At 41.3% G+C, this 21,667-nt stretch overlaps 1 protein-coding gene across 2 annotated transcripts in view; it reads left to right on the top strand.

The window, feature by feature from the left end:
- Positions 1-21,667, top strand: part of adgrv1 (adhesion G protein-coupled receptor V1) — a 113,428-nt gene that overhangs the window by 9,666 nt on the left and 82,095 nt on the right. Inside the window, exons 2-21 of one of the 2 annotated variants that reach the window (XM_042422460.1) lie at positions 3,232-3,419; positions 4,190-4,339; positions 6,853-6,948; positions 7,990-8,094; positions 8,348-8,461; positions 8,918-9,148; positions 9,401-9,738; positions 9,843-10,113; positions 11,541-11,867; positions 12,456-12,632; positions 13,835-14,058; positions 15,193-15,319; positions 15,499-15,684; positions 16,004-16,184; positions 16,629-16,792; positions 16,880-17,003; positions 17,126-17,386; positions 18,488-18,614; positions 18,832-19,055; positions 19,790-20,524. In XM_042422460.1, the coding sequence (XP_042278394.1) occupies positions 3,234-3,419; positions 4,190-4,339; positions 6,853-6,948; positions 7,990-8,094; positions 8,348-8,461; positions 8,918-9,148; positions 9,401-9,738; positions 9,843-10,113; positions 11,541-11,867; positions 12,456-12,632; positions 13,835-14,058; positions 15,193-15,319; positions 15,499-15,684; positions 16,004-16,184; positions 16,629-16,792; positions 16,880-17,003; positions 17,126-17,386; positions 18,488-18,614; positions 18,832-19,055; positions 19,790-20,524 (4,348 nt within the window). In that variant the 5' untranslated portion in view covers positions 3,232-3,233. Of the gene's footprint in view, positions 1-3,231; positions 3,420-4,189; positions 4,340-6,852; positions 6,949-7,989; positions 8,095-8,347; positions 8,462-8,917; positions 9,149-9,400; positions 9,739-9,842; positions 10,114-11,540; positions 11,868-12,455; positions 12,633-13,392; positions 13,411-13,834; positions 14,059-15,192; positions 15,320-15,498; positions 15,685-16,003; positions 16,185-16,628; positions 16,793-16,879; positions 17,004-17,125; positions 17,387-18,487; positions 18,615-18,831; positions 19,056-19,789; positions 20,525-21,667 lie in introns of those variants that run through there. The other variant, XM_042422461.1, reaches the window with a different exon arrangement.

The raw sequence follows: 21,667 nt of genomic DNA, 5'->3' as shown, positions 1-21,667 counted from the left end.
CAAGTTTATGGGAATGTTTTTCATGCATTATGTTGTTCTCCTCTGGATGGATATAATATCGTGCATCACAGATTTAGCCAAAACTATATATAGTGAGCAATAAATATTTATTGGACACAATGTGTGTTCCAGGTAATAAAGTTAAACAATATAAAAAAAAAATAAGTCAGCTGACTGAAGTCGCAGTCACAGAATAAGTCAAAAGCAATTGTGGATGTTCAGAATGTGAAGTCTCTTTAGTTGTGGTGTTGTCCGTGGCTTGTTAGAGCGCCAGGTCCCAGAGTCTTGGCCCCAGCCATCATTTTCTGTTCCTTTGGCCCAGGATATTTGTGATGGACAGTGTGTTTTCATGCATTATGAAGCTCTCTAGTGTCTTGGCCTATCACCCTGCTGTCTGCTTGAGCATTGAGACCTTGCATTTTGGATGTGTATGCTGATTGCGGTATCTCTGGCAAATGCATCTATGTATGCATACGCATATCTGTGCACGCGTGTGACTGTCTGTCACACATTTTTGAGTGTGTCTCTGCGCACCTCTCTATATGGACTCTGACTCCCAGCCTTATCAATGTCAGAGGTCTGTGCCAAACACTCCATGCCGCCTTTTGCTGTGACAGACAGATCCTTGGTCCCCATGTAACCCCTGGGGTCAGGGTTGGCACAACACACGATGCCAGCACAAAACTGCCCTGCCGCTTATAAGACAGACCTGTGCCATGCACACAGCATCTGTTTTGTATTAGGCCCTTTGAAGGGAGCGCAGCATCTGGGTGAGTGGATGTGAAATGGACCACTCCTCTGTTTTGGAGTGGAGGTTTAGGAGGTTAGAGGGTTGGATGCTCGCTACCATCCATCTGAAAGATTGTGGTCTAAGTGATGTTAGGCAGTCATTTGGAAGTGAGGTTTTTAGGCACAAAGGTTAACCGAAGAAAAAGCCCATTGGAACCAAGACCTTTTGTTCCAACAACAGAGAACAGAGATGACATAGAAAGAGTGAGCTTAAATGAAAAATAATTTGTTCTTTATTATAGAGTTGTGGTGATTTTTAGTGAAGATGTGGTTGATGAGGGATTGCCATGGCCAAAAAGGCATTTGTTGCTATAACCCTCCAACATAACTAAATTAGTTAGGCAAGTGGGTATACACTAGGATGTGTCTATATGCCTAGAAACTGCACACACCCTTAGGTGCACTATTAGCCCTTAGAATTGACTAATAATGTGTAAGGCAGTTCCATGGACATGGTGCAAGAAAGAGGGGATTTCTCAGTCAGTGGTGCAGGAAGTTCCTGACCCCAGGAGAGAGAGAGTAGGGCGAATAACAGGATTTATTCAGCCCAGGCCTCTCTTTGTCCGGCGACACACTCACCTCTCTTCCCCCTTAGCCTCACCCTCTGTTCCCCACTGTCCAACCTTGCTACCCACCAGCTCTAAATCCCTTTTTGATGGATTTCCCAGCAATCTTTCCACTGCTGGCATGTGTCTAACACATGCACACACACACACACACGTGCCCCCTTAACACCAAACCCATCACACAGACAGTCACACACGTGCTTATGCTCTCTCTCTCTCTCTTTGTCACACACAATAACATTCACACACATAATGTCTGCATCTATTGATTCTGGCTCAATCAGTCAACCAGCAGCTCGTAATGCTGCTACAGTGTCTTGTTCTCCTCTCTAAGCTGACAAACTGATTGATGGATAGCTGCTATTTAAACACCAGCCAATACTGAGAATAACTCAGATTGATATAACAGTAATGGAACATGTGAAAAATGGGATATTTTCAATGTCCAACTTTCCTAAACGATTTCTGCTTATGAAAAAAGGGAGCAAACAGCATGACTTCATCCACCGTAGCTGCTGATGTTCTTTTTCAACCTTGTAATTAAGAGCAAACATTTTTTTTTAAAGACCTTACGTGTTCATTCTGTTGGCAAGGCTGTGTGGTGCAGATTATGAATGGGATGGGTAAAAGGCAGCAGGGAGGGGGAAATACAGGACTGAGTGGCCGCAATTTAGCTTTCAGCTGGCTCCACCCCACTTGTCATGCTGTGTTGTTTTGTTGTGTTAACCATGACAACTGTCTCAGTGGCTCCATCCAGCTTTAGGATTATTCTGGGTGAGAGAGTTGAGCAGAAGAGGAGAGGAGAGGAGAAGAGAGGAGTGGAGAGGAGAGGGGAGGAAAGGAGAGGAGAGGGGAGGATGTGAGAAGTGGAGAGCAGAGAGGAGTAGAAGAGACAAACTAAGAAGTGAGGATGATTGGAGGAAGCAGAAGAGCAGAAAAGATAATTAGAACGAGAGGAGAGTGCTGGCAGCACAAAATTGCACGGCAAGCTTCATGCTAAATTACTGAAAATACTGATCTGATCAGATTTATTTTGGCATGGCACAACAAATTCATGTGGTCAAGAAGAATAACCTCAACAACAAGTGCTTTAACAGTTATGACAACATGAGGACAACAGCCATTGTAATTATGGAATAATGTTATGAATCATTTATATGACTATGACCATCAAGTCTGCCAGCCGGCCGGGCATATTTTCATAAGCCAGCCTTTCTGAACATCTGGCCCCTCGATACTGCCTGTATTTGGATCGTATTAGTTTTAATATATACTGACTGTACATTTGTTCACTTTGATATCAAAATCCATCGTTAAAATAATGAATGAGTGAATAAATTATTCATCGTAGACAAAGTCTTGTAATTTCTGTAATTGTGTCTTGGATCTCTTGTCTGGGTTCTCCCATTGTCCTCATCTCTGGGTTGACTTTTAGTTCTCTTCTGCGCTCCTGAGGAGAGACATCCTACATCTTTATTCTTAAAACTGTACCCTGAAGGTCTCTAAATTTTAGATTTAAGTTTTATGTGAGCTTTTCTGTATAGTTTGAATTTTATTTCTGCAGTTTCAATTGCCTCTCTATTCTTAAACGGCTAATGCTTTCTTAAACTAATCCTCCTTGAAGCACCGTGTTTCTTTGTTATTTATACGTCTTTGTATCACGCATTGCCATTGCCATACATGAAGTGGTGTTACATTCATTAAATGGTGAAAGATCTGTCAAACACATCCTATGAACTTAAAATGAACTTCTCCAGCTTTCTATATTTGTAAAACTCTTTAAAATTTACTTCTTTTGTAATTCAATATATGCACTGTGTCTGTCTCTCCTGCATTTTCAAAAACATTTCCGCCATGTGTTTCCCTCTTTTCATAGGAATGCTCCCTGTCCTCCTGCTAGCTGGGTTGATTCTGGCTCTGTCCATCCCTGGCACTACGTCTGAGTCAGCCACACTGCGGTTCCTAGGGCAGACAGACTTTGTTGTCAACGAGAGCAGCACAGCTGTGGTCCGGCTGGTCGTGGAGAGAGTGGGAGACCCGGTCAATGTGACAGCTTTGGTTCTGGTAGGACATGGGACAAGCTTGAATATAGTATAATAACATCATATCAATATATTATCCTGCACAAGAAACCCCTCAACCCATAACACCATCTATTCAATTCTCTCTGTGTACAAAGCCACCCAAAACAGAAGTGCAGTAGCACTGTCTCTTTGCTCTGTTGCTGGGCTGTCACCTTCATGTCCAGTGAATGAAAAAGTAACTTTTCATTTATTGCAGACAGTGGTGGTGACATCCAAGGCCTAGTGTGTCTGCAGAAACTGTCTTGGAAATCACAGAATAGGTTTTGGCTTTCTGTCCTCAACATAGGGGCTAGTGTCAGCTGCTCACAGCTGGTGTCTGGCAAGGCGAGCTGGCCATGCAGTGGAGTGTGGTTGGGGGGTTTCCTATGCCTCTTGATGTCTTAACCATATTTCTTCTTACATTATCTATTATACCTGACTGCCATTACCTTATTATTTAATGAAATCCTGCATTATACCAGACTTCCTGTCAGGAAACTAACAGAGACAGAAACAAACTGGTGCCTTTATCTGCTAGATAAAGGCACCATTGGAGAGGAAGTAAAGTGACAGGAACACTGTCTCTGTCACTGGAAAGAGCTGAAACAAACAAAAACATTTAGCCAGGGGCATCCTATTGGCACAGTTGTGTAAGGCACTAATCATGTACCTGCAGCATCCTTGTTTCTCTCCATTTTACATTTTCAGATAATGCATAAAACACAATATTACTTTGAGTGATACCATTTTATGTTTGTTTGTTTTACCCAGCTAGAGGGAGTTGACACAGGGGACTTTGAAGCCATTAATGCTGCAGCCTTTCTATTGTCCACCGAGTCCAGTAAGACCATCTTTATTGCTGTGAAAGATGATGACTTGCCTGAAGCTGATGAGACATTTACCTTCAATCTCGCACTACAGGTAAAAGTCCATTGTTTCTCTCAAAGTTTGCGTGAACATGTATGTCAACCTTTCCTTTGCAGACTTGCATTTATGTGCCAAATGTTTCTGGATGGATGACAAATCCCTCTTGCTCCTTCTCTCTCCTCTGTGGAGCTACAAGCTTTCTTTCCACAAAGTCCCACTGTTCTAATTCTGCCCCTGACCGTCTTAAACCCTAACCCCAGCTACTAAGCAATGGGGAGTGGGGGCGTCAACCACAGTAAGCCCTGAGAGGCTCAGAGCTTCAGGGTCTTTGATGTGTGCGCTCTATAGGACTTTTCCGTGGCTGGCCTGGGTGGGGCTACATGTTGTGAGCGTCGCTGAGGTTCAACACTAAAAGACACCTTTGTGAGATGAAACTAACTTTGACAGCCACAACCTTACCACACATTAGATTCAAGTGATTCTCTAATTCTCTGCTCCCATTGACTTCGATGGGCATGTCCGTTCCATGGATTTCATTTCTATGTAAGTTATGTGTTCAGCATTTCAATTGACACACTATTTTTGCTGACACTATTAAACAGCATATTATCAAAACTTGCTACTCACCACTACTCTAGACTAGATGAAAGAAATAGAATGGACAGATGGTGTGTAGTTACTGTTTTTTTATTGTCTTTTGCTATTGTACATAGTCTTATATAGGGCAGCTATAGATTTTTGCAAGTTTGAAAATATTTTAGGGGTAGACATTGTAAATCCTTCTCAAAAGAATTACCATCACATTCAAGATGCCTTACACCCAGAGGCTATCTCCATGGTTTCATTTAGCCTTTAGCTGTCAAGTTTGATTGATGAGTTAGGGGGTGCTGCTCTTGCTGTCTGACTGTCTTATCCCTCACTAAAAGACCTAAAACAAAGGTTGTCAATTGTGAATCATTGATTGTCATCTCTGTGCATTCACAAAACTCTCAACAGCTGTCAACAAGAGTGACTTTCCTCACAACATTGTTAATTTGATGCTGCATTTTTGTGACATCTGGTTAAAATCCAGTAGCGCAAGCCCGTATTTAGCCTGCCACTAGAGTGAAAGACCAGATGAGGCCCACTTAGCCCTTCTGTTTACACTACAGCGAAGACAAAGCTTTGACCAAATGCTACCCTATCAGCTTACTGAAAGACTGTCTGGAAGATGGATGTGCATTACCAGAGGTGTCACACATCAAGCACAAGAAAGAAACAAAGGATTTATCAGGAAACATTTATCATTTCCAACAATCTGTTACAATAGAAAATATAGTGCTACCTTATTAGAAAGGGCGAATATGACAAAACGTTATATAGAAATAGTGTAGAATTGTTGTGGACCAGAGCAGGTGCAGCCAATACCAGCACTAACACACAGTGGGTTGTAGAATATTCGATTGGGGGAGGCAGCATTTTTTGTAGCATTACATACAGTGCATATGACAAGGCTGGCTTTAAAGAAGCCAATTTTTGTGTTTGTGTGTCGCTGCATATTTGGGTATGTGAATGTCTATGTCTGTGTCTAATGTCTACGTCTATGTTGGGCATACGTGTGTGTGTGTATGTGTGTAAGCAGACTCCTGGCTCGCTCAGTGGCTTGGCTTCGTTAAACTGTTTGGAATCTGTGTCTGTGAGTTGACCGTTACAAGAGCTCAGCAGCGAAAAGAAAGCTCTATTACAGCTGGGAAAAGCCCTGTTTGAATAGAGGAGTGAATGCAGAAGGCCTAAGCACTTACTTGTTTTTCATTTTCTCTTTTGTTTGTTGTCACCCTAACATGCGCGCACACGCACACACACACACACACATACACACACACACACATGCACACACACAGTGGTTTTGTAAAGGACTTTCAACAGGAGTGTCTTCTGTTTCTGGTTATTATAATTTGTCATGACTCTCATAGTCGATGATATTACCGTGAATGCCTGCACATGCACAAATTAGCCTGTATCCAGATGTTTGTATGCTGCAAAGGGAAAGCCCGTGCACTCGAGCTGAGACATGGTGGTAAGCAGCATAGTTAGTATTGGAGATGCTTATGAAAACATTGGTAAGCTCACAAATGGAAACCTTGGAAAGCAACACAAAATAACAAGTCTAACAGGGTTCAGAAAAAGGGAAACTTTGCTTGTACAGATCACAGGTTATGGTCCTATTTGTCAAGTTAAAAACTCACAGTCTAAGCCTCGTGAAGTCATTGTTTGATGTTAAGCACACTGAAATTTGGAGTTTGTCAGGTCTTAGTGCCGAGTCACAGAGCACAGCACAAGTCCTGAAGAGGTATCCCACAGAGAGGGAACCTGACAAATCAACTGGGCTGAGACCAGTACTTCCTGTCTTTGTACCTTCTCACCAGGGCCTCTCAGTGGGAGCACAAGAATGAAGTGAAGACAGTGGATAAGGCAGGCGCTCTGGTTTTTCACACGGGTGTCAGGGTTAGCTGATGAGGTGTGTTAAGGTACATATTGTATATTTGGCCTCGTTTTATCTAACCATTTCAATTCTTTCTACTGTCTAGAGCTCCTCCAATGGCGTGAAACTGGGAACACCAAGCAAGGCAACCATCACCATCCTGTCCAATGACAACGCCTTTGGAATCATTGCCTTCAACTCTGTAAGAAACCCTGTCATGCATCTTGTCTTCATTTGTTTAATCACTTTGGTCCTGTATACAATAACCTGAAGAGCATAAATTATGTCATATATTCAAATTTAGATTCTATGATTAATTCAGTCTACAATAATATGGAATATAGTCAGAGAAAAACTATTTGGTACCATATTGGCAGTTGTGTAGTCACACAAATTCCAAAATGTAACTGGCCACACCAATGTGCATTTGCACCATGAGCATGCACTTGCATTGCGACCACTTTTATAAAAGTTGATTCCGCAGACATTACTTACCAGTAGAAAGAAAAGGGTCAGAGGTGGAGTAATGTGGGTCTATTACAGCAGAGAATGGTCCAATCATACCAGTATTGTGGTTGTGGGCGATGTAACCATCTAGTGGTTGCGGGTTTCCAGGGGCAAATAAAACCACAACACTCCCTGGATTAACTTATCAGTGGGAGTTTATAGCGTTTCCATGGTAGCTGTGGTATATTGGGAACTGTTTGCCCTAACACCTCCAGATGGTCTCATATGCTGGATAATGATTTGGCTTGCTTAGAATCTATAAAGGCCTCTTGGCCTTGGTAGATGCATTTATGTATTTATTTATGTATTTAGGATACTAAACTAATTCCTGTGCAGCATTTCTTTGCTTTCCTTTCTCCTTCTTTTTTGCATACTCCTGAATTTTTTTGGTCATGACAAATGAACCTAGAATTACATAGAAAAACAAATCTACTTTCCAAATTTTAAGTCAATGAATATGACTCTAAATACAGTGAGACTGAATATAATCTTTACTCCATGTTATGATGGAATATATTTGTTAGCGCTCAATCACATTAATTTACTGAAACAGAATACAAAACAATTTTGTTTAACTTGCCACTGCTTTATCCCTGCTCTCATTATAATATAATATAGTATAACTTGGTTTATTCTAATTGTGAATAAGAAACTCTGTTGAAATCGATTAAATTTAATCAATTGGGGCTCTATTTCTGTCTGTTTCTTCTTGTCTACTTCACCTTCCTCATCTCAGACTGAAGAGGTCATAGTCGACGAACCGAGAGGAAGGAACCATTATGTGCCTTTCACCCTGATTAGAGAAAAGGGAACATATGGGACTGTGACTGTGAACTTTGAGGTGAGAAGACAATATACATAAAACTAGCAGAACTAAGATACTGTATTTATATCTGCTTATATGTTATAGTATGTATCTGACAAACTGGCTTGTTTTTAACTTGATGAAGACGCGTTTGTAAGTTTTTTCCCTATTGGTTAAAACAAGACTTGTCAATCCAAGAGCTTGGAGAATTTTGACCTAAAGAGGAACATGTAATTCTCTCGTCACACATACTGAAGTGTAAACATCACTGTGACTCCTTGGTGTTTAGATCTCTGGAGGTCCCAATCCTGCCATTGAGGACCTCAGTCCAGACAGAGGGAACATCACCATCCCTGTAGGACAGGCTGTAGTTCACTTCAATATTTTCATCCAGGATGACCAGGTACTGAACAAGCTCCCCATTCAAACCACCACATGTCACAGATATGGATTAGCTTGTGACGATCTCTCCGTCCATCTGTCTCTCTATCAATCTTTTAGATTTTGCTTGACGAAATTGTATATTACCCAGATTGCCCTGATGGGTGTGGTTGCTATTTTAAAGGTCAAAGTTCAAGGTTTGATTGGACAAACCCCTATACTATACAATATGTTTGACTGATACAAAACTAACCACACACATCCTGCTATCTGTACAAATTGGCCTAACTGATGATTAAAGGTTAACATTTCTAAAGACCCCTTCATGAGAGGCCACATGTGCATCATTCCTCTGAACATAAAATTTGAATTCTTAAAATGTTCAAAGTTACATATTCAGACTTTTAAAAACAGCTGCATAAAATGTACCATGTACTGTGTGTAACTGTAAATGTGCTTCCCTTTCTCTGTGGACCAGATCCCAGAGGATGATGAGGTTTTTTCGGTCAGACTAACGGGTGTGGCAGGTGGAGCACTCCTCAGGTCCAACGCCAGCAGTGTCCAGCTGAGAATCCGGCGTAATGACAGCCCGCTGAGGTTCTCCTACCCTATCCTGGCAGTACCAGAGTCTGCTGGAGTCATTGCCCTCAATGTGACCCGCGGTCATTTGACTGAGGAAGGGCCACTCATCGGCTCTGTTGACACTGAGGTACATTTCTAAGATACAGTTTTTTGTTTGTTGTTCAAAAGCTAGCAATATTCATGACCTATTGACCTTATCAACTTGGAGAATTGTGCATGTTAACGTGCAGTGTGTAGACTTCTGGCTGATGAAGAATAGGGCTCAACCTCTTAATTACAAACATGCAGTACAGTATATACAGTATATATATACAGCATATTGCAGCATAAAAAAACATTAGATACATTCATATAAAACATCTGGACATACTGTCTTTAGGTCTCTGTAGATTACATGGTGGTGAGCGGTGAAGGACTGGGCAGTGCCACACCAGCTGTGGATTTCCTTGACCTACAGCAAGTCAGAACGATTACATTCCCTCCGTTTGTCTACACGACCAGCCTGCAGTTTAACATCAACGATGACAAAGTGCCAGAAATCGCAGAATCCTTCCACGTGGTCCTGCTAGAGGAGACAGTCAGAGGAGATGCTGTGCTAGTATCACCCAATGCTGTGCAAGTGACCATCGAGCCCAACGACAAGCCTCACGGCGTCCTGTCGATCAGCAGCAGTGCAGTCATTCAGCCAATCAGCATCAATGAAGACCTGACACAGAGGTGGAAAACTTACAAATAATAGCTATAATGTATGTCTAAATCTAAGTGTAAAAGCATCATAATAAAAAGTTGACAACTTGTGTTTTCTTCTATCATTCCCCTAGATTCGATGGCATTATTATTGTAAGAAATGGAGGCAGCTATGGTGATGTGTCTGCCAATTGGACCATCAGTAGAAACTCCAGTGACCGCTCCCCAGTGTCAGATGACTTGAGGCCTGCGGCGGGGACAGTGAAATTCTCTGCCGGTCAGGTGACAGCTGTGATTCCAATAAACATCGTGGCAGATGAGCTACCTGAAGAGGCAGAGGCCTTTGTTCTCAAGCTGCTGCCCGATACTGTAACTGGAAATGCTGAGGTTGACGAACCCATGGAGGTCAGTTCATAGAAGATCTTTGATTGGCCAGTATTTATGTATTTATTTACAGCTTCTGTTTGATGCTATGATGTGTTTGCGACAGAGAACGAACAGAGAGGGAAGGGTGCACTTGTTAGGGAACATATCCTCCAGATGTTGTACATGTGTTTTGCATGGGTGTGTGTTTGTGTGTGATTTACTGTAAGGTACAGTGGCAAACTTGGCACATTCTGCAAAAATCGACCCTTTAGTCTGTCACGTTGCTCTGTGGGTGTTCCCTTAATGTGGCTGAATCAAAACAAAGCAGAAACAGCAGGCGCACTCTGTGTGTGGTGTCTGTCTGTGTGTTTTTTTTAGAAAGCATGGGTGAAGTGGTGACAGGTTTTTTTATAGCTTCCATCTTTGTCCAAGCCTCTTGGCTATGTGCGAAAGCAGTGGGCGCATCTAGGTCTTGTTTATGTTTAAGGCATGAGATGAGGTGCATACAAACTCTGCTTTGTTCACACACAAACACACATAAGCACAGCACCTCGGGTTGTGAGGTTACAGGGCCTGTTTGCCATCTGTGTAGAGCGAGTATGCTCAGCAGAAATCCCTTTAAGAATTAACAGATGACTTTAATAGTTGGGACAAGTGAATCACTGTTAAGTTTCATTAATGTTACACATGATAAATCGCACAAACCAACACACATTACATAGAACTGATTTGTGAACATGCCAGGCAATGCATGAGACAAGTGTAGGTTTCAGGGAAATGAATGAGCCACAGTTAAAATGCTCATGAAAACTACTCTAGCAGTCTTAGCAGAGTTAATTAAAGAGGATGCCTCTCTAAAGTTAGCTCAGGGCTCTGTTTTACTACTTTCAGTCCCACTTGTTTTCTTTCCTCTCTGTTCCTTACCTCTCCTTATTTCCTTCAATTTTCAAGGTTTAATTTTAGTAACTGAAAAACAGGATATACAACAAAATTCCAACAAGGTATTGATGAGGAACCTTGAGCTCAGTGCAATTACCCCCTTATACTCTAAAGATCAGTCACCTCACTCCACACTGAGCATGGGACTGAAACCAGTTTGGAGTTGCTGCCTCCAAGGCCCATGTGTCAAACATGTGAAATCCCTTTTCTTTTCCAAGACAAAGTGTATAAAAATAAATTCACGGAATTCAAATGTGGTCAGCAGAAAACAATATCTTGCACTATTTGAAAAAGTACCTCAGTTCTCAGTTTTCTCCTCATGCTTCAGTCTCTCTTCTTTTTTTCTCACTGTATCTGCAAACAAGGCTCCAAAAGCAAGTTCTATGTGTTCTTTGAAATATGGAGAATGTGTATTTAATCATGTTGTCTTCAGTCAAAATGCAAAATCTGCGTACTTCTCCTTTCTTTTGCTAATTTGTCAATTTTACTCCTATTCTTTCCATGGTCTTCCTCCACTCTTTCCCCAGATGGTGTTCTACATCCAGGATAGTGACGATGTCTATGGGATGTTTCGGTTTAACCTGGAAAAAGAGCAAAGCATCCAGAGCCAACCTGAGGGCCGTTTCCTGTCTCTAAACTTCCTGCGGGACGGTGGCACTCTGGGTGATGTGTCTATGACTCTCACAGCCCTCTACATTCCTGCAGGTCCAATAGACCCAGCGTTGGCCCGTGACCAGGTTCTGAATGTTAGCAGATCCATTAATGTGGTGTTCTCCAATGAGCGGGCGGTCCACCTCATACTGCCAATCAGGAATGATGCCTTTCTGCAGAACGGGGCTCATTTCTTAATACAGGTAACAATTCTGGGAACAAGTTAAAGTGCAACACATGAGTGACACATGTTTGGATGAAATGTGATATTTTTTTTCCATTTTAGTGATATAATGGTTTTGTGAAGTTGTAATCCAGGAAACATTTTGCTCACACATCTAAATATATACACTTTCCGTTCGTGTTTGTTTTTCAGGCCACATCAGTTACATCCTCATTTGAATTTGTGAATCGTTTGACATTTGGCACTCAAATCTGGCATGTTGCTATGGGAATTGCCTAACTGTCCAAACTAACAACATCACCCAGCTCTTAAAGCAAGCAAAAAAAAGTACTAGAAAAGCCTTCTTCACATTCAAAACTATAATCACACCACACACTTAAATTCAGGCCTTTCAACATTTACATGCACCAACATAAAAGCTGTGAATGGAGCACTGAGGGGTAATTCAACCGTTCTTGAAATGTGACAGAATAGAAATAATGAGATGTAGTTACAGCTGTATTCTTTATTGATGACTGATTATAGAAACATGCTTTATTTTTAAAAAAGTTTTCATCTAAATATCTATCCCTAGTTTGAGTCTTGGTGTTTTTTCTCTTTCCCCTAGTTGAATGCACTGGAGCTGGTAGATATCAATCCCCCAATTCCCTCAAACAGCCCAAGGTTTGGGGGACCTCTCAACCTAAACCTGACAGTCACCCCAGACATTGCCAATGGGGAAATTGGTTTCACCAGTAATACCACGGTGGTGGTTTATGAACCAGAGGACAGCAATACCAGCATGGTAAGATATAACCCCCATTTTAGCAGTGGTACATACAAATAGTATAATTTCTGTGTTCAGGATCTTTATTTTTTTATTTTATTAAAAAGAATATACCGGGAAGCAAAAATGAACCATTAATGAACTATTAAATATAAATGATCCTGTCAGGGAGTCACAAAACAATTTTTAGCTAAGATCTTAAGTAACCTGACAGCCTTTAATCTACCTTGTTTTTTATATTACCATATCAATGACTTTGTGAGAAAAAGTGTCATGTTTAATTATTGATGAACATCTGTGAAAAGGTTGCTCCTCTCCCTTTTCACTGGGACTTGGTTCCCAACATTCTTAGTGTTTTTGCGTTAAATCACTAATTCCAGTTCAATGTTTTTGTTAATTTACCAGTCATGTTACACAAATAGTGGAATACAGGTTTCATTCAAGTAGTTGGTGTTTCATAATTTTATATTTTGTCGAAGGGCTTCAGCCCTCTTATTCTTTTTGAGAGTTTGGTGACGGCAGGGCAGATCATCTGCTTACTCAGTAATAGTAACAACAGGTGTACATCATTAGCTGCACTAAGCACTGAGTCATTAGGCACTGTCAAGTTGAGGTAAGAAGGATAAAACTGTTCTGTACTAAATGACATTCTGTATGATTTGGTGCACTCATAGCTGTGTGTGTGACCATAGAAAATTGTGATAGCAATAACAAATAAATTCTACATCAGTGTTGTTCTGTATGTTTTGAAGGCTTGTTATCAGTCTAGCTCACCCTGTGGTAACCTGAGTAGATGGTACGTTCCAGTTCGGTGAGGCTGCAGATTTTATTTGTTTGTTCTTTGCTTCAGCTTAGGTTATTTTTGTTGAATTTCCCAGGGTTCATTTTTGCCTCGGTTTCATTTATATTTCTGTTAATAAATATCACCTTTTAGTGCACACACTTCAGTCTGCTGACCTGCTTTGTTCAACATCCCTTCAAAGGTTTCCAGTGCCAAATACGATCTTCTTCCTTTTGTATGAGGTGGTGGCACTACAAGATCATATTTTGGTTTTGTTTGTCATACCCTCATACACAGTGTTAAATTAACAAAACTCCATGCTTCTAGTCAGGAAAGCCCCCCCCTGTCTTTGCCAACTCCAATCTGTGTTCATAAAGCAAGTCTTCTGTGTGTACATATATAAATGTACTGTAATTCATTTTCGCAATGTTTGTTGCAGGTGAACCTCCCTCTGCGGCGTGATGGGACAGATGGTCAGGCTGTAGTGTTCTGGAGTCTCCATCCAATAGGGGCCAATCCTGAAGACGTAACAGTGAATGATCTGGAGCCTTTAAGTGGTTCTGTTATCTTCCTCTCTGGGCAGAGCGATGCCTCCATCAATCTCACTGTCTTGGCTGACAATATACCAGAAGTCAATGAGACCTTACTGCTCACTCTGGATAGGTATGGAGAGATATTGAACACAGTAATTTTGTTAAGAATTTTCAAGATTTATTAGAACCTTATGTCCACAAACATAATTATGATAAAATACATTTGAGGGGTTTAGAGTGTAAATATTATGTAACTATGAGTGAGTCCAGTGGGATCGGAAAACAGAGTGGATGTGATCTCATCCCCTACCTCCCTTGGTTCTCTGTAAATATGTGTGTGTGTGTGTGTGTTTGTGGTGGTGGTTTGGGGATGGGTTCATCTGTTAGTCTATGCTCTGATGAGAACGGCAGCTTTGCTTCCCTCCCACTCCTCCCCTGCAGGGTGGAGACTGCACGCTTTATAGTGTACTTCGGGTAAGTGGAGAGTGGAGTGAACCTGGGCCTTTTGTGTGGTGTGAATCAGGACCTTGTTTCTCAGAGAAGGGCCTACTTCAGGATTTCAGGGGTCTATGGTTGATTTGGGGATGAGGGGCTTTGAGGTGGGGTGGGGGGATTCTGCGATGGTGTGAAAAAAAGGGAATCCAAAAGAAAGTGGTTGTGAGGAGTAAACAGAGTATCTTCTTTATGTGTTTCGCTCTAATTTAACCAGGCTTGATTGTATACCCTTTTAAAGATGTCAGTGTTTGTATGCATGCAGTGCCTTGGCTGTGACTGTTTGTTTGGAGTACTTCATTCTGTCATGTCTTTGTCTCTAATTTACCCATTATGTGATGCTTACTTGGCTCCAATTTTCTCAACGCACACACACATACACACACCCCTCTAGAGCAATAAAGATGCAGGCACGGTGTTGATTGACATTGTTAAGAGTTGTCTTAACAGCATACGGAACAAATAATGAATGAGCATTACACAATACAGGGAATGTTCAAATTAAAGCTCAGCTGTTTTGTCGTGATATTTTGCATAATGTTGTAGAAGCACAAAACACAACAGAAGCAAACACACAAACACTTTTCATCTACTGCAATGTAGGGGGCATTTATGTGCCTTCTTTGCTTTCTACAATCCCTCATTAAGGAAGGCATAATAACTAATATTTAGCCAAATACAATCTCTTGCAATGTGTTTTTTGCTATGTTTTAGTAGTGCTTGCTAACTATTATGATGATACCTATACTGTTTATGCGTGTATGTATCCCAGGAGTAATGTGGAGAATCAGATCCTGAAGGCTGGCTTCACTAGCAGGGAGATTGTCATCTTGGAGAACGATGACCCCGGGGGAGTCTTTGAGTTCTCTCCATTCTCCAGAGGTCCGTGGGTCATCAATGTAAGTCTAAGATTTATACTGCAGTTTCAAACTATAAGACTAAATTTGTTTGTGTAGTTTGTATCTAACTAGCTACAAACAGTGTGAATTGATAATTACAGTAATTAAATAAAGTTATTTTCTCTGTTGTCTCTGGATGTGGTGACATTACATCATAAACTTTAAACTTACTCACCTAGGAGGGTGAGGCTGTGGAGCTGCATGTGGTCAGAGCCCAGGGACAGCTGCTCAAACAGCTGGTACGATATGCTGTCATGCCTTCAGGCAGCACCGAATTCTATGGCGCCACGGGCATCTTGGAGTTTAAACCAGGGGAGAGAGAGGTGGTGGTGGCACTGGTGGCTAGGCCTGATGGGGTGCCTGAGGTAAGAATATGACCTTTGAAGTTTATATAACATTAATTTCCATCATGGCGAAATAATGTCCATCTAACTAGCTTAAAATCTTATTTAAGATAATTTAACAAGTCACCCATCATTTGATTCAAGATTTTTGCAAGTGTGTCTCATGAAATAACCTGGTTTTCATCTGTCCTACATACTGCTGTAATGTATCTCAAATTTAATTTTTGCAAGATAGTTATAGTTATATAACAGATTGTAAAAATGACGCTGTTTTTGATGCATGAAAACCTGTGTGTGTGTGTGTCTGTGTGTTTTTATGTGCGTATGTGTGTGCATGCAGCTGGACGAAACTTTCTCTGTGGTACTTAGCAGCCACAGCACTCCACCCAGTCGCCTTGGCAACCACAAGGAGGTCAACATCACAGTGCGGAGGAATGACGACCCCTTTGGGGTCATTGAGTTTGTCCAATCAGGACTGACAATGGCCATCAATGAAAGCAAAGGGAACGAGATGCACAAAGGTACATTGGAGTGGCACTCTTTTAGATAATAGTGATACTTTTCCATGTCAAGTGATATCTCACTGACACTTAAAATTAATCTAATTGGATGAATCACAGCACGTTTGTCTACATGTAGGATGAGCTGGACTGTGATAAAAGTTTGTATTTTACTGTAAATGAACTTTTATGTGCTAGTTAATTAAAAACTGAACAATTAGAGTTTATGTAGTAAATAAAATTTGTTTGTAGCAGAAAGTTCACGCAGGTTAACTAGTGCTTTGTTCAACTTGTGGAGCCGGCAGGCAAAAAATGTGAATTTAAAACATAAAAAGTTAAGCTGGGCACCAGAAGAATACATGATCATTATGTTCTATACCAAGAGTAATAGGACCACATTTGATGACTTGAGGGAAAGTTGATTGACTAAACAGATTGTCTCTGTCTATTCTGACTCTCTCACAGCGATGTACCCTGTAGTCAGGAACAGGGGTCACTTTGGAGAGGTGTCTGTTTCATGGGTTCTGGAGCCAGCCCTGTCCGGAGACGTTAGCCCCCTCCAGGGAAACATCACCTTCAAGGAGGGGGAGTACCTGAAAAACCTCACTCTCTTCTCCGTACCTGATGAGGTAAAACAATTAACTAACTCAACAATGCATGCCAACCCAATTAGAGTTATATTCCTTGTTTGAATTTTTATTTATTTTTTATTTAAGATCCCAGAGGACATGGAGAATTTCACCATCGCGCTGTTAAATGCTACAGGTGGAGCAAGAATGGGCAACATCCTCAATGCCAGTTTACAGATTAATAAGAACGATGATCCCATTTACTTTTCTGGTAAGAAATTTACTGTATATGAAGGATCTTCTGAAAGACTATAATGATATATTCATATATTATTACTATAGCCACTCACTCCTCTCCCCTGTCTCCGGTCATCTCTCTTGCCTCATCTTAAGAACCTGTTGTCGCACAGCTTCGGGAAGGCAGCGTGGCCAACTTCACTGTTCTGAGGGCGGGACGTGCAGACTTCCGTGCCACAGTGATGTATCGTGTGGAATACGGTGATGCATCGCCAGGTGACCTCACCTTGCTGAGTAATGACACGCTGCTGGTGTATGATGTGGGTGAATGGATGAAGAACATCTCTGTGGCCGTGGAAGATGACAACATACCAGAGACTGATGAACCCTTCTATATTGTTCTGTACAACGCCACAGGTGAGTATATTCTTCCTTTTAAACAAGTGGTTAGTTCAGCGGTGTATTGTATATTATAAGGATATTGTTTGTGAATCAGTGCTTATGTCATGTAATATAGTGCATGTATCGAAACTTCTTATGCATATATTGATCCCTCTAAAAGAATGTAACCAATAACTGAAAGTTAGTTACACATCTCACCTCCATATAACTATCCTTTCCCTTCCCTTTATCCTTTCTTGTCTTAATGCCAGTTGTATATGTACACAGAGGAGTAGCTGGGTTTATTTAGCATTGTCTGTGGTAACACTGAAAGCTCTTCTAATCCCAGTATTGTCTGTCAGGGATGGGAATGAAAGACTGGTGGGCCCCAACAGGACCTTAATTACCAGACTCCAGACTTTCTAAGACACAAAGACTGACTACTCCACTGGCCTCTTTCTTTTTACTTAATGACATGGAGTAGAGTAGAGTAAGGGTTAGGCTCTGGTTTATGCCAGGGGATTGTCCTTTATATAGGGATTGCGTTAAAAGTCAATGACCCTCATGTTGGAAGTCAATCAAACTCATACTGGGACACTGACACTCTTTACCTTGTCTTTTTAATTATGAGCAGATTTGCATTCCTATTTCAGTGTTCTTGTAGTCTGGCAACTTGAAGTATCTGCTTGTGGGAGGTTACTGCACTTGTGTGAATGCTATTTCTGCTAAATATTCTTTAGTAGTTCTTATTCCTTCCTTAATTGTATACAAAAAAAGCTTAAAAGTTTATTGAGGCTCTATCTTTGACTTTATTCATTTTAACTCCTTTACTGAGAGAAGCCCTTACTCTTGGACTCTCGTTTTTTCATGAGTAAGAAGCCCTTTCCTTCTTGTCTTGGTTGCCATAGTTATGGTGTGCTATGTTATTGGACAGCCTCCCCGTATTGCATGAAATTTAGCATGACAATAACAATATGGCCAGTGAAATCCATGTTAGTCTCTCTTGCGCCTATCTATACATCTATTTAAGCAAAGCATCTTTCATCTCTTTGAGGATACAGACTGACATAAAATCATTATGTGGGTCCTGATCTAACCTGATTATATGTGTGTGCGTGTGTGTGTGTGTGTACACAGGTGATGCTGTTGTGTATGGAGCAGATACAGCTACTGTGGTGATTGAGGCCAATGATGATGCCAATGGGATTTTCTCCCTGGAGCCAACAGAAAAAAGTGTTGAAGAGGGCAAAACCAATAACTTCTAGTAAGGAACAGTTCTTCAATAGATGCTTATCTTGTGCAAAACATCTTACAATAATTTAAAATATTGGTGGTTGTCATATTAATTGAACATTTTTTTTGAAGAATGGCTTCAAATGATTTTTTTTTTACCTCTAATGCATTGACAACATTCTGTGAAAATTGCCATTTTTGAGATGAAGTTTTCACTGTTGTTAAAATTATTCTCTCATCTGTGCCAGTGTCCTGCGTGCAAGGGGTCATTTTGGTAATGTTACAGTCTTCTGGCAGCTTTATGCCAATGACTCAATAACTCCACTGGATGAAAACCAGGAGTTTACCAACACATCTGGCTCCATTACCTTCACCACTGGGGAAGAGTCCAAGCCCATTGTCCTGGAGGCGATCTCAGATAAGCTCCCAGAGTTCAATGAGTTCTTTGTCCTTAGGCTGGTTAATATCTCAGGTGAGTTCAAGAGAAAAGTGATAGATTTAACAGATAATGTAAACATGTAAAAAGTCACCATTTGAGATGTGGCAGGTACCATAACAAATGATTACTGATACTGAGGAAATATAACTTTAGTCATCAGCTTAGGCTTTCAGTATTGAGAATATCTTATTCAACTGTTTGACAGAGCTCCGTTGTTGTCAAAAAACTATTAAAAACGCATCAAAGAGCCATACCGCTGCACTAGGTGACATGTTCCTTTGTCCCTGATGACAGTCGTACGATGACATTACCATAGCTTGTTTAGACACGGCACCAAAGAGTAAAAATAGTGATATGACAGTAACCTGCCACTGTGCATGCACAGTAACACAGTGGCTGGTCTGCTGTACTAGGAGCCTCGCTTCTGAGGGTTACTATATCTTATTGCTATTTTTACTCTTTGGTGCTATTTCTAAACAAGCTACGGTAACCACTGCCTTCAGGGATGAAGGAACATGTCACCCAATGTGGTGATGTGGCTCATTGACGTGTTTTTAATAGTTTTTGGACAACAACAGAGGTCTATGGCAGACAGTAACACGATTTATCAGACTTTGGATACAGCCACAATACTTGTGAGTTCATTGTTGGTTTTGCTCTGCACATGAGATTTATCGACAGTAAGAAAAATATAGAAAATTGCCAGCCAAACCCTTTAAATTATATTTTGTTTCAAAAACCCTTCAGCTCTTGTCTAATTTTTTAAGGTGGTTACCCAGGGGAGGGTGGACGACTGGCTGAGACTTCTCTGAATGCCTCGCTTGTCATCCCTTTCAATGACGACCCATTCGGTGTCTTTGCCATCGCTGACAGCAACCTGGATCAAGAAGTAGCTGAAGATGTACTCTCAATGGATGATATGGCTGATGTCACTTCCTTCACCATCCTCCGACAGCAGGGTATTTTTGGTGATGTGCAGGTTGCCTGGGAGATTGTCTCTGGCCGCTTCCCAAACGGCCTTCCACTGATGGATGACCTGCTCCTTGTAGCTTCCTTCCCAGACGAGGTTGAGCTCAGGCCTCATGCCAGAAGACACCACTCAGCCACAGACACATGGTTTTTCTCTGGCCTTCCAGGAGCCTATGGGACCATCTCCCCTGAAGATGGGCCCGCTGCCCTGGGCAACTTTACCTTTTCTGCATGGCTAGTGCCTAGACCAAATACAGATGGCTTCGTAGTCTCCAAAGGCATCAGGAATGGGACCTTGTATTATGGAGTGAAGGTCCACACCAACGAGTCTCATGTCACAGTGATGCTGTACTATACAGTGATAGGATCAAACAATACCCAAGTGGCCCGGGCCATTGCTGAGAAGTTTGTGGAGGATAATACATGGTTACATTTGATCATTACAGTCGATGATGGGATTATTGAGTTCTTCCTGGATGGAAACCCCATTCCTGGAGGGTTGAAGAGCATCAAAGGAGAGGGAATCACTGATGGTGAGCTATTTTACAGTATTAGAGATGTATTAAACATAACATACTGACATGAATCAGGTTGTATGTAGAGTGTCTGACATATCCCTGTTGGTTACTTTCAACTTGTGTCTGTTGTTCTTTCTTGTAAATACAGTTTATTTATGTTTACGATATGTTGTCATGACCTTTTAGCTTGTTCCCCTTGACATCTACTTATAAAAGATGTCAAGGGCATAAAAGATTGGGCCCCAGTGCATCACTGTTAGTTGCCTCACTCATGTTGCTTTGAAAACTCTATACCAAAGTACTGATACCAGATCACATTCACAGATGAAACGTTTTGATGACAAATTGAGTGTTTAAATTATTTTGTCTGAAAGTCTTTTTTACATTAACATTCAATTTATTATGCCAAATTGTAACCCAAAGGACAAAATCTACTCAGGCCAAATTGTGACTTTGACTTTTCTCGCCCTGTAAATCCAGGTTATTATGTTTACTGCTGTTTCAGCACCATGGTCAGTGTCAGAGAGGCACAAATATCATGCTCATGTCTCTGTAATTATGATGTCATTGGCAGCCTATGTGTGAGTTTTTGAATCAGCTAGTATTATTTTGTGTGTGTGTGTGTGTCTGTTAGTGTGTTTGTGCATGGCATACTGTATGTGTGACTGTATGGGGGGGCTGTCCAAGCTTCTTTCTTTTCTCTTCTCATTGTTCACATATGGAAAGAAAACAAGTCTTCTTGCAAACATATAGATGCATGCACCCTCACACACATTAATGCACATTCACGTGCACACACACACACACACACACACACAGTTGCTTCCTCATTGTTCAGAACTACTGGGACTCTGCGATGCTTGAGTGACCGCTTTGCCTCAGCACTACTGGATATTGTTACTGCGAAAGGGAATCAGTCAGCATTTTCTTTTCTTCCTTTTCTCTCTAATTAATGGAGACAATAGTGACAGCCTGTATTGAACCAAAAGCTCCCAGAGGCGAAATATCCTGATGGCTCTTTGGCTAACTTCAATCACCATAGATATATACATAATCAGTAGTCATGTCATGTGTTATTGTCTGCTACTGGCAACTCAACCTGCAGATGGACCACGTTGTGTCAGGGCATTGTACTTGCTCACTGTGGCAGATTTCCTG

Source organism: Thunnus maccoyii, chromosome 9 (genome assembly GCF_910596095.1).
Source record: "Thunnus maccoyii chromosome 9, fThuMac1.1, whole genome shotgun sequence".
Lineage (NCBI taxonomy): Eukaryota > Metazoa > Chordata > Actinopteri > Scombriformes > Scombridae > Thunnus > Thunnus maccoyii.
This window is presented reverse-complemented; position numbering and strand designations above follow the sequence as displayed.